This window comes from Bos grunniens, chromosome 5, assembly GCF_055505025.1.
Source record: "Bos grunniens cultivar Pamir isolate PY7600 chromosome 5, Bosgru_T2T1.0, whole genome shotgun sequence".
NCBI classification, from domain to species: Eukaryota; Metazoa; Chordata; class Mammalia; order Artiodactyla; family Bovidae; genus Bos; species Bos grunniens.
The window spans coordinates 8388166-8406709 of record NC_141169.1 but is presented as its reverse complement, the minus strand read 5'-3'; the positions used below and the strand labels follow the sequence as shown (position 1 = coordinate 8406709).

General features: G+C 35.9%; 1 protein-coding gene across 8 annotated transcripts in view; it reads right to left on the bottom strand.

Annotated features, from left to right (window-relative positions):
* The window catches only part of NAV3 (neuron navigator 3), a 902555-nt gene that overhangs the window by 43799 nt on the left and 840212 nt on the right, over positions 1–18544 (bottom strand). For all 8 annotated transcript variants that reach the window (XR_015163426.1, XM_086398822.1, XM_086398818.1 and 5 more), the window contains one exon: positions 8615–8726. Coding sequence is in view for 7 of the 8 variants with exons in the window: in XM_086398822.1 (XP_086254948.1) it covers positions 8615–8726 (112 nt within the window). In the remaining variant the exon portion in view is untranslated. The remainder of the gene's footprint in view (positions 1–8614; positions 8727–18544) is intronic.

The following is an 18544-nucleotide window of genomic DNA, read 5'->3' as shown; positions in this document are numbered from 1 at the left end:
ATGGTTCTATGAAGACCTACAAGTCTTTTAGAACTAACACCCAAAAAAGATGTCCTTTTCATTATAGGGGACTGGAATGCAAAAGTAGGAAGTCAAGAAACACCTGGAGTAACAGGCAAATTTGGGCTTTGAGTATGGAATGAAGCAGGGCAAAGGCTAATAGAGTTCTGCCAAGAGAATGCACTAGTCATAGCAAACACCCTCTTCCAACAACACAAGAGAAGACTCTATACATGGACATCACCAGATGGTCAATAGTGAAATCAGATTGATCATATTCTTTGCAGCCAAAGATGGACAAGCTCTATATAGTCAGCAAAAACAAGACCAGGATCTGACTGTGGCTCAGACCATGATCTCCTTATTGCCAAATTCAGACTTAAATTGAATAAAGTAGGGAAACTCACTAGACCATTCAGGTGTGACCTAAATCAAATCCCTTATGAATTTACAGTGGAAGTCAGAAATAGGTTTAAGTGACTAGATCTGATAGAGTGCCTGATGAACTATGGACGGAGGTTCATGACATTGTACAGGAGACAGGGATCAAGACCATCCCCATGGAAAAGAAATGCAAAACAGCAAAATGGCTGTCTGAGGAGGCCTTAAAAATAGCTGTGAAAAGAAGAGAAGTGAAAAGCAAAGGAGAAAAGGAAAGATATAAGCATCTGAATGCAGAGTTCCAAAGAATAGCAAGGAGAGATAAGAAAGCCTTCCTCAGCGATCAGTGCAAAGAAATAGATGAAAACAACAGAATGGGAAAGACTAGAGATCTCTTCAAGAAAATGAGAGATACCAAGGGAACATTTCATGCAAAGATGGGCTCGATAAAGGACAGAAATCATATTTAAGACAGTGTAATTCTCCCATTACACCTAATCCCAGCCCATGACTTGGAAGAGTAATAGTAGTAGCAATAATAACAGGTAATATTAAAGCTAGCTTTTACTACATGCTTACTTTGCTCTGGGAGCAATCTTATTTTACTCTTAAAGCAAACCACTGAAATGAGTGTAATCACTAAAGTTTCCTTGCAGTAACACAGCTGAAAAAGAGGCTTAGATGGATCTTACTGTCTATTGTACTAACTGCCAGGTAATATGACTCGTAAAAAGCATGAACTTCTCTCTAGCTAATAAGATACTTGAAAAGGAGACTATTTGATACTAAATCATTTTTTGAAGGTAGCCACTCCATACAAGCTTATAAGATTTATTTATAATATTAAAATTGAAATTATTTCTACTCATAGTGAACTGACCAAAGAGTTAGTGAAGACACAAGAAATTTATAAAATTATTTTTAAGGTCAAATGTGCTTTTAGGCCATCTCTTACTGTTATATTTAATTGGAATCAATGCAGATTAGCCAAGCAAAAAAAATCTCAGTGGAACTTATCTGAGGTCAGAAATCACAATATAGCTTTCAAAAAGTTCCCATAGAAATAATAGTATATAATCAAAACTATTCAGCAAAGTAATTTGACAATAAAATGACCGATGGAAGTGGAACCTTAACTGGTTACTTTCAAATCGTACAATAAGTATATGTGTGGGTGGGTAATATACATATACATATCTCCATCTTTAATCTCATATACATACCTATCCATAAGTACTTTGACTTTTCCATTAAGAGAATAACCATGCTGAAAAATTTTATAGGAGGGTAAAAATATAATAGCTGTTTTTAAGAATCCCTAGAATTTGGTCTAAAAGTATATTTTTTTTAATGATGAAAACATTTACAGTTTTTGCATGCAAAAAGCATTACCAGTGCCAAAACCTAAATCATGGTATTTATGTGTGTTATTTTGCATCAACAATAAAGGAGCACAGTATACCTTATCAACTAATGTGGAAATTATGTGAATAAGCAATAAAAGAACATGTGTAGGTATTTGTGTTTTAAATATCTGCTATATTTGGCTACAAGCTTTTCTGAACAAGATTAGCATTTGCTAGTTTTCTCATCATAACTGACTTTTACAAATAAAGCAGATGTATTAAGAGTTAAAGTATTTCAGAGTTCTTATTATATCCAGAATTAATAAATTATATTTGACTTCAAATAATCCCAAAATGTTTAAAGATAGGTTAAAAAGTAGTCCTTGGAAGTATTAGCTATGTTCAACTATGACCGCATTTCCAATAAAGACTGGCAAGGGTGTAATTTCAATAACATTACAGGATGAAAGGAATGCATTTTACTTTTCTCTGACAATTCTTTTCTAGAGTTAAGTATTTGAGTACATGCAGCATCACAGAGTTCAGTATAAATGGTTGAGCAAATGAATACCAACAATCTGAATGAATGGAGAAGCTTATTTTAAACGATATACATTTCAGTTATATGTTTATTCATTCTCCACATTCCACTTCCCATCCATTGTGCTGTCACTTTCTAGTTGGAGCCATCGCCATCACTTACTTGCTCTAAGAAAGAACAGCCAGCCAAGTCATCTTCAAATCTTTTTAAAGAAAAATCTTTCACGCAATCCCTATCAAGCTACCACAGGTATTTTTCAGAGAACTAGAACAAATAATTTCACAATTTGTATGGAAATACAAAAAACCTCGAATAGCCAAAGTGATCTTGAGAAAGAAGAACGGAACTGGAGGAATCAACCTGCCTGACTTCAGGCTCTACTACAAAGCCACAGTCATCAAGACAGTATGGTACTGGCACAAAGACAGAAATATAGATCAATGGAACAAAATAGAAAGCCCAGAGATAAATCCACGCACATATGGACACCTTATCTTTGACAAAGGAGGCAAGAATATGCAATGGAGAAAAGACAATCTCTTTAACAAGTGGTGCTGGGAAAACTCATCAACCACTTGTAAAAGAATGAAACTACATCACTTTCTAACACCATACACAAAAATAAACTCAAAATGGATTAAAGATCTAAATGTAAGACCAGAAACTATAAAACTCCTAGAGGAAAACATAGGCAAAACACTCTCCGACATAAACCACAGCAGGATCCTCTATGACCCACCTCCCAGAATACTGGAAATAAAAGCAAAAATAAACAAATGGGACCTAATTAAAATTAAAAGCTTCTGCACAACAAAGGAAACTATAAGCAAGGTGAAAACACAGCCTTCAGAATGGGAGAAAATAATAGCAAACGAAGCAACTGACAAAGAATTAATCTCAAAAATGTACAAGCAAATCCTGAAGCTCAATTCCAGAAAAATAAACGACCCAGTCAAAAAGTGGGCCAAAGAACTAAACAGACATTTCTCCAAAGAAGACATACAGATGGCTAACAAACACATGAAAAGATGCTCAACATCACTCATTATCAGAGAAATGCAAATCAAAACCACAATGAGGTACCATTTCACGCCAGTCAGAATGGCTGCGATCCAAAAGTCTACAAGCAATAAATGTTGGAGAGGGTGTGGAGAAAAGGGAACCCTCTTACACTGTTGGTAGGAATACAAACTAGTATAGCCACTATGGAGAACAGTGTGGAGATTCCTTTAAAAACTGGAAATAGAACTGCCTTATGACCCAGCAATCCCACTGCTGGCATACACAGCAATGAAACCAGAATTGAAAGAGACACGTGTACCCCAATGTTCATCACAGCACTGTTTACAATAGCCAGGACATGGAAGCAACCTAGATGTCCATCAGCAGACGAACGGATAAGAAAGCTGTGGTACATATACACAATGGAATATTACTTAGCTATTAAAAAGAATACATTTGAATCAGTTCTAATGAGGTGGATGAAACTGGATCCTATTATACAGAGTGAAGTAAGCCAGAAAGAAAACACCATTAAATAACACATATATATGGAATTTAGAAAGATGGTAATGATAACCCTGTATGCAAGACAGCAAAAGAGACACAGATCTATAGAACAGTCTTTTGGACTCTGTGGGAGAGGGTGAGGGTGGAATGATTTGGGAGAATGGCATTGAAACATGTATATTATCATATGTGAAATAGATCGCCAGTCCAGGTCGATGCATCATACAGGGTGCTCGGGGCTGGTGCACTGGGATGAGCCAGAGGGGTGGTACAGGGAGGGAGGTGGGAGGGGGGTTCAGGATGGGGAGCACATGTACACCCATGGTGGATTCATGTCAATGTATGGCAAAACCAATACAATATTGTAAAGTAAAAAAGTTAATAAATAAATTTAAATAATAAATTAAAAAAAAAGAAAAATCTTACCATGACTCTCTTATTTAAGACTTCCCAGTAGAATCCAATTTGAGCAAGAATAGAAAACATTCCAACTCTTAAATACGGCCTACAGATTCCTAAGTAATCTGGTCAGTACTCATCTCTCCAAACTCGTTCAGTTTATTTTATCTTTGATCATTATCTTCTTGGGGTCAGTTCCATAAGGGCCTGGATCTCTTTTCTGTCTTAAGACCCTTATGGAATGCTTTTCTGTCAGTATTTACAATCTGTGGTACATATACACAATGGAGTATTACTCAGCCATTAAAAAGAATACATTTGAATCAGTTCTAATGAGGTGGATGAAACTGGAGCCTATTATACAGAGTGAAGTAAGCCAGAAAGAAAAACACCAATACAGTATGCTAATGCATATATATGGAATTTAGAAAGATGGTAACAATAACCCTGTGTACGAGACAGCAAAAGAGACACCGATGTATAGATCAGTCTTATGGACTCTGTGGGAGAGGGAGAGGGTGGGGAGATTTGGGAGAATAGCATTGAAACATGTATAATATCATGTATGAAACAAGTCGCCAGTCCAGGTTCGATGCACGGTACTGGATGCTTGGGGCTGGTGCACTGGGACGACCCAGAGGGAAGGTAGGGGAGGGAGAAGGGTGGAGGGTTCAGGATGGGGAACGCAGGTATACCTGTGGCGGATTCATTTCCATATTTGGCAAAACTAATACAATATTGTAAAGTTTAAAAATAAAATAAAATAAAAAAAAAACAATTAATTAAAAACTAAAAAAAAAAAAAATCTGCCTTGACAATTGATTCCTGGGTTTCCCATTATATATTACTATCTGGTAAAGGACTTTCTTGACTCTGTAACCAGAGTAGGTTCTCTGTACCCTTGCTCTCTATGGCACACATTCTTGTCCATTTTAGAACTTATAACTGTTTTACATGCACATTCAGCTACCCTAATCATCACAACAATTCTTTATTTCTGCTTTCCTTTATGATTAAAAGTTAAATGTTGAGAAAGACTATGTTTAGTTGGTCTACCATTATATATTCAGGGCTTTATACAGAGTATATCATATGGTAGGCGATCAGCAAGTAATTGTTGAATAAATATATTTTTATAATTCATTCCGTGTAACACTGAGTTTTAATATTAATCTGAATATCCTATATACATTCAATCCTTTATAACTATTTGTTTTTGTTAGTTTTAAACTTTATAAAACTATCATTTAATCTTTCTTGACCAATTTGTTAGTAACTGTTATCCTTTTGTTCATTTTAGTCTACCCTCTCACAAATCTGAGCAAAGGAATTCCTTTTTTTCAATTCCAGTAGACATTAAGCTACCTGTTGCCTGAGATAAAATGAATCTTTCCAGAAAGTTTTACTTCAGTGTCTTGTACCACAGTAAAGAAGGGATTAAGCCTTTTTAAATCCCTTCTGGACCTATTTACAACATGAAGATTTAGAACATAAGCTGCTTTATTATAGCTCTAAGATAAGCTTTAAATATGCAGTAATTTTCCATGCTGCATATAAATTAACTCCCCCACATGGAAAGTTGCTAAATTCTTAACAGCAGTAGCCCCTAGAGAACTAGTTTTTCTTTTAATTTCAGTATATCTCACTTTATATAATTATTTTCCCAAAACTTAAATTTTGTTTTTAAAAATTTATATTAGTATTTTCTATAAAATTTGAATAAGCCCCTTTCATGTACAAGGCATCAACATGGCCAGGATTTAGTATGAAGAAAACAAACCACGCTGCTATCAACCAGGAAAGGTAGACCATAAATAAATGAAGGCACCAAAGTGTAATGCAATTTTTTTAAGGGAACTACAGTTATTTTCAAAAACATCACAAAGGGACTTCATATAGTTTAAGAGTCAAGGAGGTACGTGAAAGTGAAGTGAAAGTCGCTCAGCTGTGTCCAACTCTTTGCAACCCCATGGACTATACAGTCCATGAAATTCTCTAGGCCAGAATACTGGAGTGGGTAGACTTTCCCTTCTCCAGAAGATCTTCCCAACCCAGGGATTGAAACCAGGTCTCCCGCATTGGAGGTGGATTCTTTACCAGCTGAGTCACCAGGGAAGCCCAGGAATACTGGAGTGGGTAGCCTATCCCTTCTCCAGTAGGTCTTCCCGACCCAGGAATCAAACCGGGGTCTCCTACACTGTAGGCAGATTCTTTACCAACTGAGCTAATAGGGAAGCCCCAAGGAGGTATGTTTAGGCTAACCCTCGCAAGATCTCAGAAAGTTTTTATGCTGAACAAACACTGTAGAAAGTGCCAAGCAGAATAAACAGAATATGTAAAGAACTTTGGAAGAACTGAAAGAAGTTCAGGATAGCTAAAGCATGAAATGACAAAATGCAAGACATAATGTCTAAAAGACTATCTAGAACATAAATGATGATCATTAAACACTTGTTGAACAAACAAAACTGGCAAAGAGAGATTATGTCATGTTACGGAGTCTGCATTTTAACTAAAGGCAATGGGATGCCTGTTAGACATACACTGTTGGGCCACTGCTCTGGTCTCAGGGTGAAGAATGGCACGAAGAGGCGAAAGTCACAGAACAGGAAGGCTCTTGAGGAGCTTGTGGCCGCAGTTCAGGGGGGAGATGAGGACTGGCGATAGGAGGATTGGAGAAATGGAAACAAGAGATGTTTAAGAGGTGGGGTCAGAACCTAGTGATTTGCTGAGTGAGGAGAGGAGGATTGCTGGTAATATGGAAAGATGGTGATGCTTTTGACTGAGAAAGCAGCATTGAAGGCATAAGCAGGTCTAAGAAGGAAGAAGACAAGTTCATATTTAGAGATGCTGAGTTTCAGGTAACAAACACACACCCAGAGATAACCAGGTAGAGTTCCCTCTTTAGCAGCTGGATTTACAGATGTGTGACTCAAGAGATGAGCCTGCCCTGGAGAGATATATTTGACAGTTATAAACACAAAAACAATAATTATAGAAAGAGTATTAGATGGCCTTGTATAAAAATTCAGATAGGATGAAGAGAATCATAAAATGTATAAAATTATAATGGAAGAGAGCTTAGAACTGGGCTCTAAGAAACATCAATATTTAACAAATGCAATAAGCAAGTGAATCTACAAGAGAAACAGTGAAAGAAACTTTCAAAAAGCATAGAAGAATAAGAATATGCATGTAAAGAGCATCAGAAGAAGTGATGTTTCAAGTAGGATGGAATGGACATCAGTATCAAATGCCATTTCTATGATAAATATAATAAGAATTTTAAATGTACTGGATTTAGAGTTATATAAGTCCTTATTGATGATGGAGAGAACAGTTTTGGTGGAGTAGTAGAAAGAAAACCACACTCCAGTGTCTGAAGTATGACTGGTTGTTAAAGACACTGAAGAATTCTATCAAACATTCATCTGGAAAAGGGAAGAGAGATGACAGAGCACTCAGGATTTAAGAAAGCATTTTTCAGCTGGTAAGAGTTGAGCATATTGAATGCTACTTAAAAGAGACTAAAAATAAGTAGAACTTATGTAAAGAAAAAAATGACATGACATTATCACAGAGTATTTCTTCAGTGGCAATCAAAGGTGTGGGGGTGGTGGCAAAAAAGATTATTTTATCATTAAGGTTGTCGAAGCATTGTTACTGTTTAGTTACTAGGTTGGGTCTGACTCTTTTTTGACCTCATGGACTGTAGCCTCCCAGGCTCCTATGTCCATGGAATTTCCCAGGCAAGAATTACTGGAGTGGGTTGCCATTTTCTTCTCCAAGGGATATTTCCAACCCAGGCATTGAACCTTTGTCTCCTGCATTGGCAGGTGGATTCTTTACCACTGAGCCACCTTGAAAGCCCTGCTGAAGCAAAGTAATAATTAAAAACACACCAACTTTTAGTCCATTTTCTTCCCGTCTTTAAGTTTTCTACAAAAAATATATTTCTTATTGCCCTCACACAGGAGTTTGGGTAAACTCTGGGAGTTGGTGATGGACAGGGAGGCCTGGCGTGCTGTGGTTCATGGGGTCACAAAGAGTCGGACACGACTGAGAGACTGAACTGAACCGCACAGGACAAGTTGCTCCCAATACCCACTACTTCACCATACTGATTGCTATGTTTTAATGTAAAGATCCAAATTTCCATATTTCTCCTCTGGTTTGTTTTGCTCAATGGCAGATATGAATCTATTACCTAATCTCTCTAGACCCAACTTCACCAAATCAAGAAGAGAGAAGAGTTCGACTGTAGGAGCCAATTCCTAAGGTCAGTTTGATACTGAAGGCTCCTGTTCTTAAATTCTGAGATTCTGAATAATAGCAATTATCAAAGGCAGTGTGACTGAGGAAAAGCAGCTTTGCTCTAATTAATAAAAATAGATGCCTATCAGACTGCATGAAAAAATGGCAAGATTTCTGAATATACCTTTGGGAGGGTGGTCAGGACCATTCAGTGCTCCCTGAATGGCTGCCTGGGCAGCAGAGTTCTGGGCCTTCAGCATTTCAATGGTTTCTCTTAGTTCTATCAGTTCAGACTCCTGTGAAACAAACAGAATTTAGAAGCTTTAATACTTTAGAGAGAAGAACAAACCACTTTTATTCACAGCTCCCTATCTAATGAGCTTGGTTTTATGTAGCACTACTGTCCTGGGAGATCTGGATGCTTGGCTGACCTTCTAAGCTGTATCCTACAATCTTTTACTTGTAAATGTAAGAAGCTAAATCTGATAGAGAATTTAAAAAATGTTTTGGTTACTCTCTTACAAATGTGATCTGAATAGTCTTTATTTCTCTAAAAGGGTACCCCAAACTGAGAGTTCCAGGGTAAAGAATCCGGGAATCTTGCCAATGCAGAAGACACAGGAGATGCAGGCTCGATCCTTGGGTCAGGAAGGCCCTTGGAGGAGGAAATGATAACCTATTCTAGTATTCTTGCCTGAAGAAACCCATGGACAGAGGAGCCTGGCAGGCTACAGTCCATAGGGTTACAAAGAGTCAGACATGACTGAGCATGCACGCACCCAAAGCTGACCAATGTGACCTAAAACAAGAGAGCACATTGCTCATTTAGATACCAAACTTATTACTACTACCAAAAGTATATCATATTGCATGTACTGTTAACTGGAAACCCTGAGGTTTTGTCAAATGAGTGATTTTAGATTTTCCCATCTGTTTTGCATCTGGGAAATAGTCTTCATATTCAATAACAAAACCTGGAATTCATTCCTAAGTCACTCCTATTAAATGCCATATTATTAAATCTGCTATCATATCAAGGTCATCTTAGATTTTGGCACGTTTTAGGCAATTAAATTCCTAGTATAAAGACCTAGCTTCAGCAAGCCAAAGAAATACAGGAATTTTTAAAAACTGAATAGAAATACATGTAACATATAGTCCTTAAAATAGTCAAATTATTTAAAAAGCTTACAAATAAAAATTTTATGACACTTATTTTCTTATTGGGACTTCCCTCGTAGCTCAGCCAAGGAATCTGCCTGCAAAGTAGGAGATACAGAAGACATGGGTTCAATCCCTGGGTCAGGAAGCTCCCCTGGAGAAGGAAGTAGCAACCCATTCCAGTACTCTTGCCTGGAGAATCCCATGGACAGAGGAGTCTCTCAAGCTACAGTCCATGGGGTCGCAAGAGTCGGACACGACTTAGCAACTACACCACCACCACCACCACAATTTTCTTATTGAATTTAGGGTAACTTTATGTCTCAATGAAAATTCTTGTCTAAATTTCATAATCCATAGTTATTTAAATGAGTATCTTTACCAGAAATAAAGGACTCACTATAAGGAAGATTAGATAACAGTAGCAACAACAACAACCAGGAACTGGAGTGTTGTTTCAGCGAAAGCAGTGTTTCCATCAGGAGCACAAAAACACGGAGTATCCCTGGCTGTGATAGCAATCCTAAAAATTAGAATCCTGTGGACCTCTTAGGGGGAGAATTCCTCCATAATATATTTGTCATTCATCATTTCTTCCAGTATCTTTGGCAGAAAGCCAAAGAACTGCACTTGAGTCCTTCACTCAGTAGTAAGCAGTTTATCCCTACTTAATGTCTCCCAGTATGTATCAAAAAAAGCAGGGTCATGATAAGTGCCACTGAAGAAAACTGCTTCATGCATGGGAATATCCAATGGCTATTCCAGCCTTCAACACTTTTTAAAAAAAAGATGGATGGTGCTAATTGAAATGATATCCAAGTTCAGAATAGATACTCAGCACCTCATATATCTATTTTCCTTGAGTATCTGGCATATTCCTAAAGACAGGCATTAAAAAAAAAACAAAAACCTCTTATAGACTTTTAATAGCTTATAAATCAAAGAATCTCATAATAGAAAATCGGTAGTGACCTCCTGGATTCACACCTGGATCCTCAAATATTTGACTGTAATTTCACTTGCGTTTATTTGTCATAAAGGAAAAAGAACATGTTTGTGAAAATTACCAATACTGTGACAAAAAATCTATCACAATTTGTCATATTTTTTCAGTCTCTCCAACTTCTATCTATATTTTGCCCCTTGTCCAACTAGTAATAGATTATTTTACCAAAATTTAATATGCTTCCTATTTAAAATAAATCTCCCAAGTGATAAAATATTTACTGGAAATTCATTCTGCTTTTACCAGAAATATATTCACAAAAGAACACCTATAGTGCATATTTAATGAATCACATAATTTAAGTAATTTTACAACTAGCATGGATGTTAAATTTTAATTAAACTCAGATTTTCATACTTGAATTTAAAATCAACAGTGCTAAAACATTTGCCTTTAGGTTAAAAGAGGAAAAAATGAAAATTAAATCTCATGTAAATGTCTAACAATTTAGCTTAATTTTATGGGTTGGTTGACTTATTTCATTTATTTCAAATTTTGTTCTTTTCTAGAGAAGTCTCTTCTAGAAACTATTATTTTTTTAAACTAGAAGTAGAATGGTCAGGTAATATTGATTTTTTCAGAAAACTGTATTTAATGAAATAGAATGATCACATTAAAAACAACAGCTATTGGCAGGGTAGTAATCACTCAGGGTGGCACAGTAAGCCAAAAGGGAGAATAACTATGTAAGAAATATTTCCATTATATATATGGGAAAATCACATCTATGAAAAAATTAGTTTAGCCAAACTCAGTACTTCCTCAGGAGAACTTTGTAAGTATAAGCAAGTACCTATAAAATGTCACATTGACTTTAAATAAACAAAATAGCTAAATTCTACACTGATAATCTGTTCAAATCTGAACTAGTTATCTCTCGTATCTTCCCAAATCCCTTTTTTCTTTCTTCTGTTAATGAGACCCACCCTCACCATAACTCCAACTAGCACATATTTTTCTCTGAGCCTTTCCACGTGATTTCTTCCTGTGCTTTGAATATCCTTCTTCACCCTTAAGGACTATGGTGAATTATCTTTATACACAATGACATGACATGAATTTTATTTTGAGGAAAAATGAAAAAGTTCCTTCTCTATATGTCCAGACCATTTAATGCATTGAGTGTAGTTAGCTGTTGAAGAGTTTATCTTTTCATCTGACTTATGATCTGATCTCAATAAATGTTGGAATGATTTTGTTCAAATGTCTGGTCTATATTAAACAGATGTTTCTTCCCTTCAAAGAATGATGAAACAATTCAATTCTATTGCATATTTTAACAAGAGGGTGTCTCATCAAATACATGCCATATACTAAAAACATCAAAACCTTAGCATTCATTATAAAACAAAAGTCTCAATATAGCTAAATCAGTGGAATTACATCCTTTGGATGGGAACAAAGTAAGTTTTTTTCTTTCTCTCTTTTTAGTATGTAAATGAATATAAATCATTTCAAAACTTCATTGAGACAGCAATTTTTTAAATAGTTTACTTCTAGGGTTCCTCTTTCCCCTTTATAATTAAATTGATTTTCACATTGTTTTAAGCTACATATTTTCTAAGATGTCATAATTCATGGAACTTCCAACGTTGCCTCTAAGTACAACTATGGTTTCTGTATTTTTTTTTTTTTTTTTTGGCCGTGGTAGGGAGAGAGTGAATCAGAAAAAGAATTAGAAGTGAGTTCCAGCGATATCCAACTATAAAATTCTTTGATAATCTGAAATATATTAACATACTCTTTTCATTTTAAAGGTGACTTAATAGAAGATACTTAAGTTTTGAGGATCCCTTTTAAGCCTTCAGAAAGAACCTGGAAAATGTAGGTACCATCAAGAGATGAATCTGAAGTCTATTTCTCCAATTCAGCAGTTTTCTGTTCCACTCCACTCATTAAGTGCCAAAGAGAAGACTGGGCCTAGACAATTCTGCAGAGGGTCTTGGGAATAAGATGATCAGACAGTATTTTGTTTATACTTCCAACTTTTCAAAACTGATACTTTAAAATGTGAGAACCAAACTAAAATTTTATTTACCTACAATGAGCCTTTCAAGATAATGATGCCTCAAACACAAGCTTGTCATGTAAGATTTCAGTATTCTATGACAGTTTCTTGTGTAAAAGAGGTTAGATGGAGTCAATATCTCTTCTAACTGTTTTGTACACATTTCTGAGGCAAAACAAGTTATCACAGTCAGATTTTAAATGCTTCAAAATAAAATGATCAAATATTGTGTCAGAATACTAGCCTTGCTTGGTGTTTTTCCAACCTAATTTCCTAACTACATCTGACTTCTTTCCAAATTTCTCCTGGACAGGCCTTGTTGAGAATCCCACAGCTTGGCAACAAATCTTTTCAACCAACCGGAACTTCTAGGCAAGGTTATTAAAATTTTTCCACTAAACCTGCCTTTTGCTTCCCCATATTGACACAATTAATTCCACATTATCGAGCTATTAGAAGACATGTTAGCTATTAGACATGTTCTTTGACAATGTCCCACTTGCCATTCCCTTGTGTGTGTCTTGAAATACCATGAGGTTTTCTACCAAATGAATCTGGCCATTCCTGGTTCTAAGTGAACTGAACTCGTCAAACCCCAGTAGCATAGGTAACTTGAATCTATAAGTAACTTGTGGATTCAAATTATGCTGCACCCTAAAAGGCTAATGAATGCATTTTCTGAGTCTAGTGATAAATTTTTAAAAAAACATTTCTAGATATAAATATTTTAACGTGAGCTAGGAGGAATTAATGTAAAATACCCAATTCAACTAAAATTTTAGCTTTTATGTTAACCACTTCCAGAGAGTTGTTTCTGAATTTCCTATTTTAGTATTTAATTGTATATTCATCTAGCTATCCAAAAACGTAGTTTGGCAGAGGTGAGAATAAGCAAACCCTAGATATTATATTTAGCACAAAGATCAATATCTGAGCTCCAATACTCATACAAAAATACATTGCTCTGTTGTGTTCTGACCTTGTAACAAGACTAACCTACCACACCTTAATATGTGTTCTAATCAGCTCTGGCACTAGATATAAAGAAGTGATTTGGGAGTCTTTTAATTATCAGTGAGTACACAGCCTTAGTAAATTTTCAAGGACAGCAAAACAGCAGTAGCTGTATAAAAATTTCATTCATAAAAATATAGATTTGCAGAATTCTTGCCATTTTGATGACCTTTATTGTAGCATAAGAAAATAAAATCCTGAATAATAATTTTAGTGACTTTTTTTTTTTTTCAATTCTGGCAAGGCTGGTACATTGCTAGTACCACTTTAGATGCAGTGAAAAGATACTGTTTCATCACAATGCTTCAGGGCATTAGATCTCAATTCTTTTAAACAATCTTGGTAGAAGAGTACTAGTCAAGGGACAAGGACCTGGAATCCAGGTAAAATTCTTGATCAAACTATGTTACCATTACAATTTGTTGAGCAGTAAGTATCAGGCAGTACCTAGAAATAATATTGCTGTCCAGGCAAACATTATTGACAATTACCTTAATTACTTCTACTTAGTAATTAAGTAGAATGCATGCATGCATCCATTCAAAGTCGCTTCAGTCATGTCCGATTCTTTGTGACCCCAGGGACTATAGCCCACCAGGCTCTTCTGTCCATGGGATTCTCCAGGCACGAAGATTGGAGTGAGTTGCCATTCCCTTTTCCAGGGAATCTGCCCAAACCAGAGATGGAACCCTCATTTCTTATGTCTCCTGCACTGGCAGGCAGGTTTTTCGCCACTAGCGCCGCCTGGGACGTCCACTCCTATTTACAGACTTACTCTTCTATAACATGTGAATCTTGTCTTGTGTTCAGTCATGTCTGACACTTTTGCAACCCTTTGGACTGCAAGCTGACAGGCTCCTCTGTCCATGGGATATTTCAGGCAAGAATGCTGGGGTGGGTAGCCATTTCCTCCTCCAGGGGATCTTCTCAACCCAGGGTTTGAACCTGTGTCTCCTGCCTTGCAGATGCATTCTCTACCCACTGAACTATCCAGGAAGCTTGATCTTTTGGCAACTACTGGAAATGCTGTTAAACTACTGGGAAATGTAGTCAAGATTTTTACCTCCATTAACTATCTTTCAATCTGTTAGTCTGGTGTCAAAAACCTTTGAATGGCTCCTTGTCCCCAAAGACCAAATTCCTTAGATATCTCTCAGGCCTTGGTTCCACATTTCCCCACACACTCCCTTCCCTTTTCCCTTCATTTCCCTCCTTGCTCTTCTCTCCCATGGTGTTCCTTCCTCTATGACTTGCATCCTTCATCTCTCCTGAGTTTATTTTTCATCCACCCAGAGCCTGACATGTGTCCGGTGTGCCACCTCATTTATAAAACTAGTGTGACCAGGCGACAGACAAGGAAAACACACTTAGGGTTACTAAAGGTGAAAGCAGTGTGGGGAAAAATAGGAGTTTGGGATTACCATATACACACTATCTATACAAAACAAATAATTAATCAGGGCCTATACACAGCACAGGGAACTATACTCAGTATTCTGTAGTGACCTCCAGGGGAAAAGAATTCAGAGAAGAATAGATGTAACTTATTATATAGCTATATATAACTGAGTCACTTTGCTCTATACCTGAAACTAATAAAAGATTATAAATCAACTACACTTCAATAAAAAAATAAAAACATAAGTAAATACATAATATTTACTTACAAACTAAACAAACCAGTATGAAAATGCAATGGTTCTCTGTGAAAACAGTCAGGGCATTATCCTGTTATATTTCTAAGTGTACCTCATAGTTTTCTGTCTCCCGAGTTATTCATTCATGTCTTTTCCTTTTTTTTAACCAGGCTACACATATATAAAAGCAGTGTTTTGACACATACATTTGGCAAGAGAATCAGTGTGACTTGGCACCTGGAAACAAGGAGGAAACTTAGAACACTATTCAAGGGAGCTATTTCTAATTAAAAATTTGATACACTTTTCAGGATATTGATGCCATATGATTATTAAAAATCCCACACTGAAGCAGGAGTCTTGGATTTGCGTGTTAGTGTAGTTCATCTATTTGTAAACTAGGTAACAAAGCACATGTGACCATCTTGGCCTTTAGTTCTTCATGTGTTAGCATTCCACCTTGCTTCTCAGTACAGCATACTGATTCTCAGCTTTAAAGTTTTTCAGTGGTGCTTGTCTTCGTCTGAAATCATGCATGTTGAAATTATATTTTTATCACAATCTATCATGTACTAGAATTTGAACTCTATTTTATATTATAACCAGTTATTAACTAGGATGTAAGTGTGTGTGTGTGTATGTGTGTTTGTATTTCACTGCTGAATTCTCAGTAGCTAAAATAGTATCTCATACACAATCAAAGTTCAACATAACTTTGGTGAATGACTCCATGGACAAAGGAACCCTGGAATTCTAGAAGAGAGTGTCAAAACCTGTGCTCTATATTATCTGTTCTTTTTTCCTCAGGTTTGTCGGATCACCAGAGAGTAATATGCCCTTTTATCTCAGCTCCCTGAAGAAATGGCTTTACTGAAATATGGCTAAATGTTATGCCCTCAGCTTTTAGAGAAATGCCTATTTGAACAGCGGTTTTGTCTTTTGTTATTTCATGACCTCAATTTAAGAAACTTTACAATAAATTTGTCCTTGAATTCAGTGTCTGTAAGTGTGTCTCTTCAATCTAAATTACGCTCTCCTGGTCAGAAAATGAAAACTACACATTCTAAGAAATCTCCCTTTGTGCCTTAGCTTCTTTGAGATCAATTCAATTCAGTAAGTCACTACTTTGGAGCAGTAATTACCTAGGCTTAAGCACCTTTTACATACATTCCTCTACTGGTTTTCAATAGATTCTGTTATTGAATTGTGCTATATCATAACCCAATAAATTTGATTCTTAAAACCACTTTGGAAAAAAAGCAAGTTATAAATCCCAGATTAATAAAGTAAACATTGTTAACAAAGTATAACGCTAATGTTAAAAAACCCAATGTTAATAAAATGAACATTGCTTTGTGGCTATATAGCTTTCAATTAAAAGAGCAATCATTCCATTTTCAGTTAAAAAATGTCAAGGGCAATTGCAGACATTATGATATATTCTAAGAAAGCTTTACAATTTTGGCAATATTACTTCAAGGATAATATGAAAACAATTATATAATTCTTTGTAGTATAGAGATACATTGCAAAATATTTAGAAATTTTTCATAGGTATTATAAAGTAATATACATGTATATATTTCTGATTTCCATGAGAAATTTTGCCTATAAATATAAAAGAGCTGAAGGAAATATGCAGAGGCAAAATATATCAATTTTGACTTCTTAAAGATACTTACACTTAAATATTATCCAGATTTCTAGCAATATGCCTGGCACATAGCCAGCGATGAATTTGGTTTACCTTACATTTTTTTAATGGAAGAAAGAAGAAAAATGTCAAGAAAGGTAACATTTGTTGATTATTCACTGCCTGTGATACATTATAATACCTCCCTTCTTCCTCATAAGGATTTTATTGGGTAGGTATTATAATACCCGCTTTTAAAATTATAAAGTTGAGAGTTAGGAAAGGTAGATTCTACAGCTCTTGGCAGACCTCACCAAGATTTAAACAAGGCTCCTGGACTCTAACATTTATAATCGTTACCACTAAGCTGCCCTAAAAAAGGCCTTGTAATCCTGTTTGCTGAGTCCTTATATTATTTAGTGAAATTGTAAATATGTATCCTCCCAAAAGATTAAGATAAAATTTATATTTACAGTCAAAGCGGTTTGTTATCGTCTGTTTTTGAACAGACTTGACAGGGATAGAGGATGTCCTCTTTCATGGGCACGATAGATTATGAAATAGGAGAATGAAAGATAAGGGCAAGCAGAATATAGTTTTATATTCATACCATGCATCTATAGGCATATTTGATTTTCTCTTTTGGTTTAACTGAACTGTTCACCTTTTTTTTTAAACTTTAAAAAAACATGATAAACTGACAAAACTCAGTAACACATGCTAGTTCTTTAAAGCCAGACCAGACTTTATAGAACTGAAGCCAAAACTGAAGCCATCCTCATGGAAAGATATAGGTACTGATTATGAAATTATCCAAAACCTAGGATTATGGATTTCTTTGAAAATTAGAGGAAAACCATGGACATCTGCTCACATTTTACACGTATGTGATTTTTAAAAATATTTCTACACTACTTTAGAGACTTTTTAGACACTTATCCAAGAATTCAGATTAGGGTCACCAAATTCATGACCAGAGGTAAGTTACTGGTCATCATATGGAAAGTGTCCAGATTTTTTCTATCTAGTATGGACCTTTTTGATATTTCTGCCTTTGTGAACCAACTTCTCTGTTTCTTTCTTTTAAGTACTCCTTCTCCCAATCTGTAAAATCCTTAAGTTTATTTTAAAGCTTTTGCTGCCACTTAGCTTTACTTCAAAAACAGCATCCCCAGATGCCAACACATCCTTGTTATTCCCCAATTACACAGGACTGTGTCTTGTCCCATGGATACTGGAACCTAAGGCTCCTTACTTTAAAAAGACCCTAACCTCAATTTTAGGCCTTTTTCATGAGTATCTCAGACCACAATATGGTCTACAATATAGACCACGAATTTGGGAAAATTCTTGTCAGCGTACAATTCCTGTCAACAGCGTTAACAATTATTCCTAGAATATTTTAACTCATCTCTTGTTTCTTAACATTAGATATTCTTTCAATAGTTCCTGTCAGAAGTAAAATAGTAGACTGCCTTTAAAGAATGTGAGTGTGTGTGTGTGTGTGTGCACGCACACACTCAAAAAGGTTAATCCGAGTCATAAGTCTTTAAATTAAAATCTGAAAAGAAAAGGGATCCTCTTGTCATAGTCCCAATATACCCGAGGGTGGATCCTTTCAATATTATTTCTAAGGAGCTGCATCTCAGGTGTTG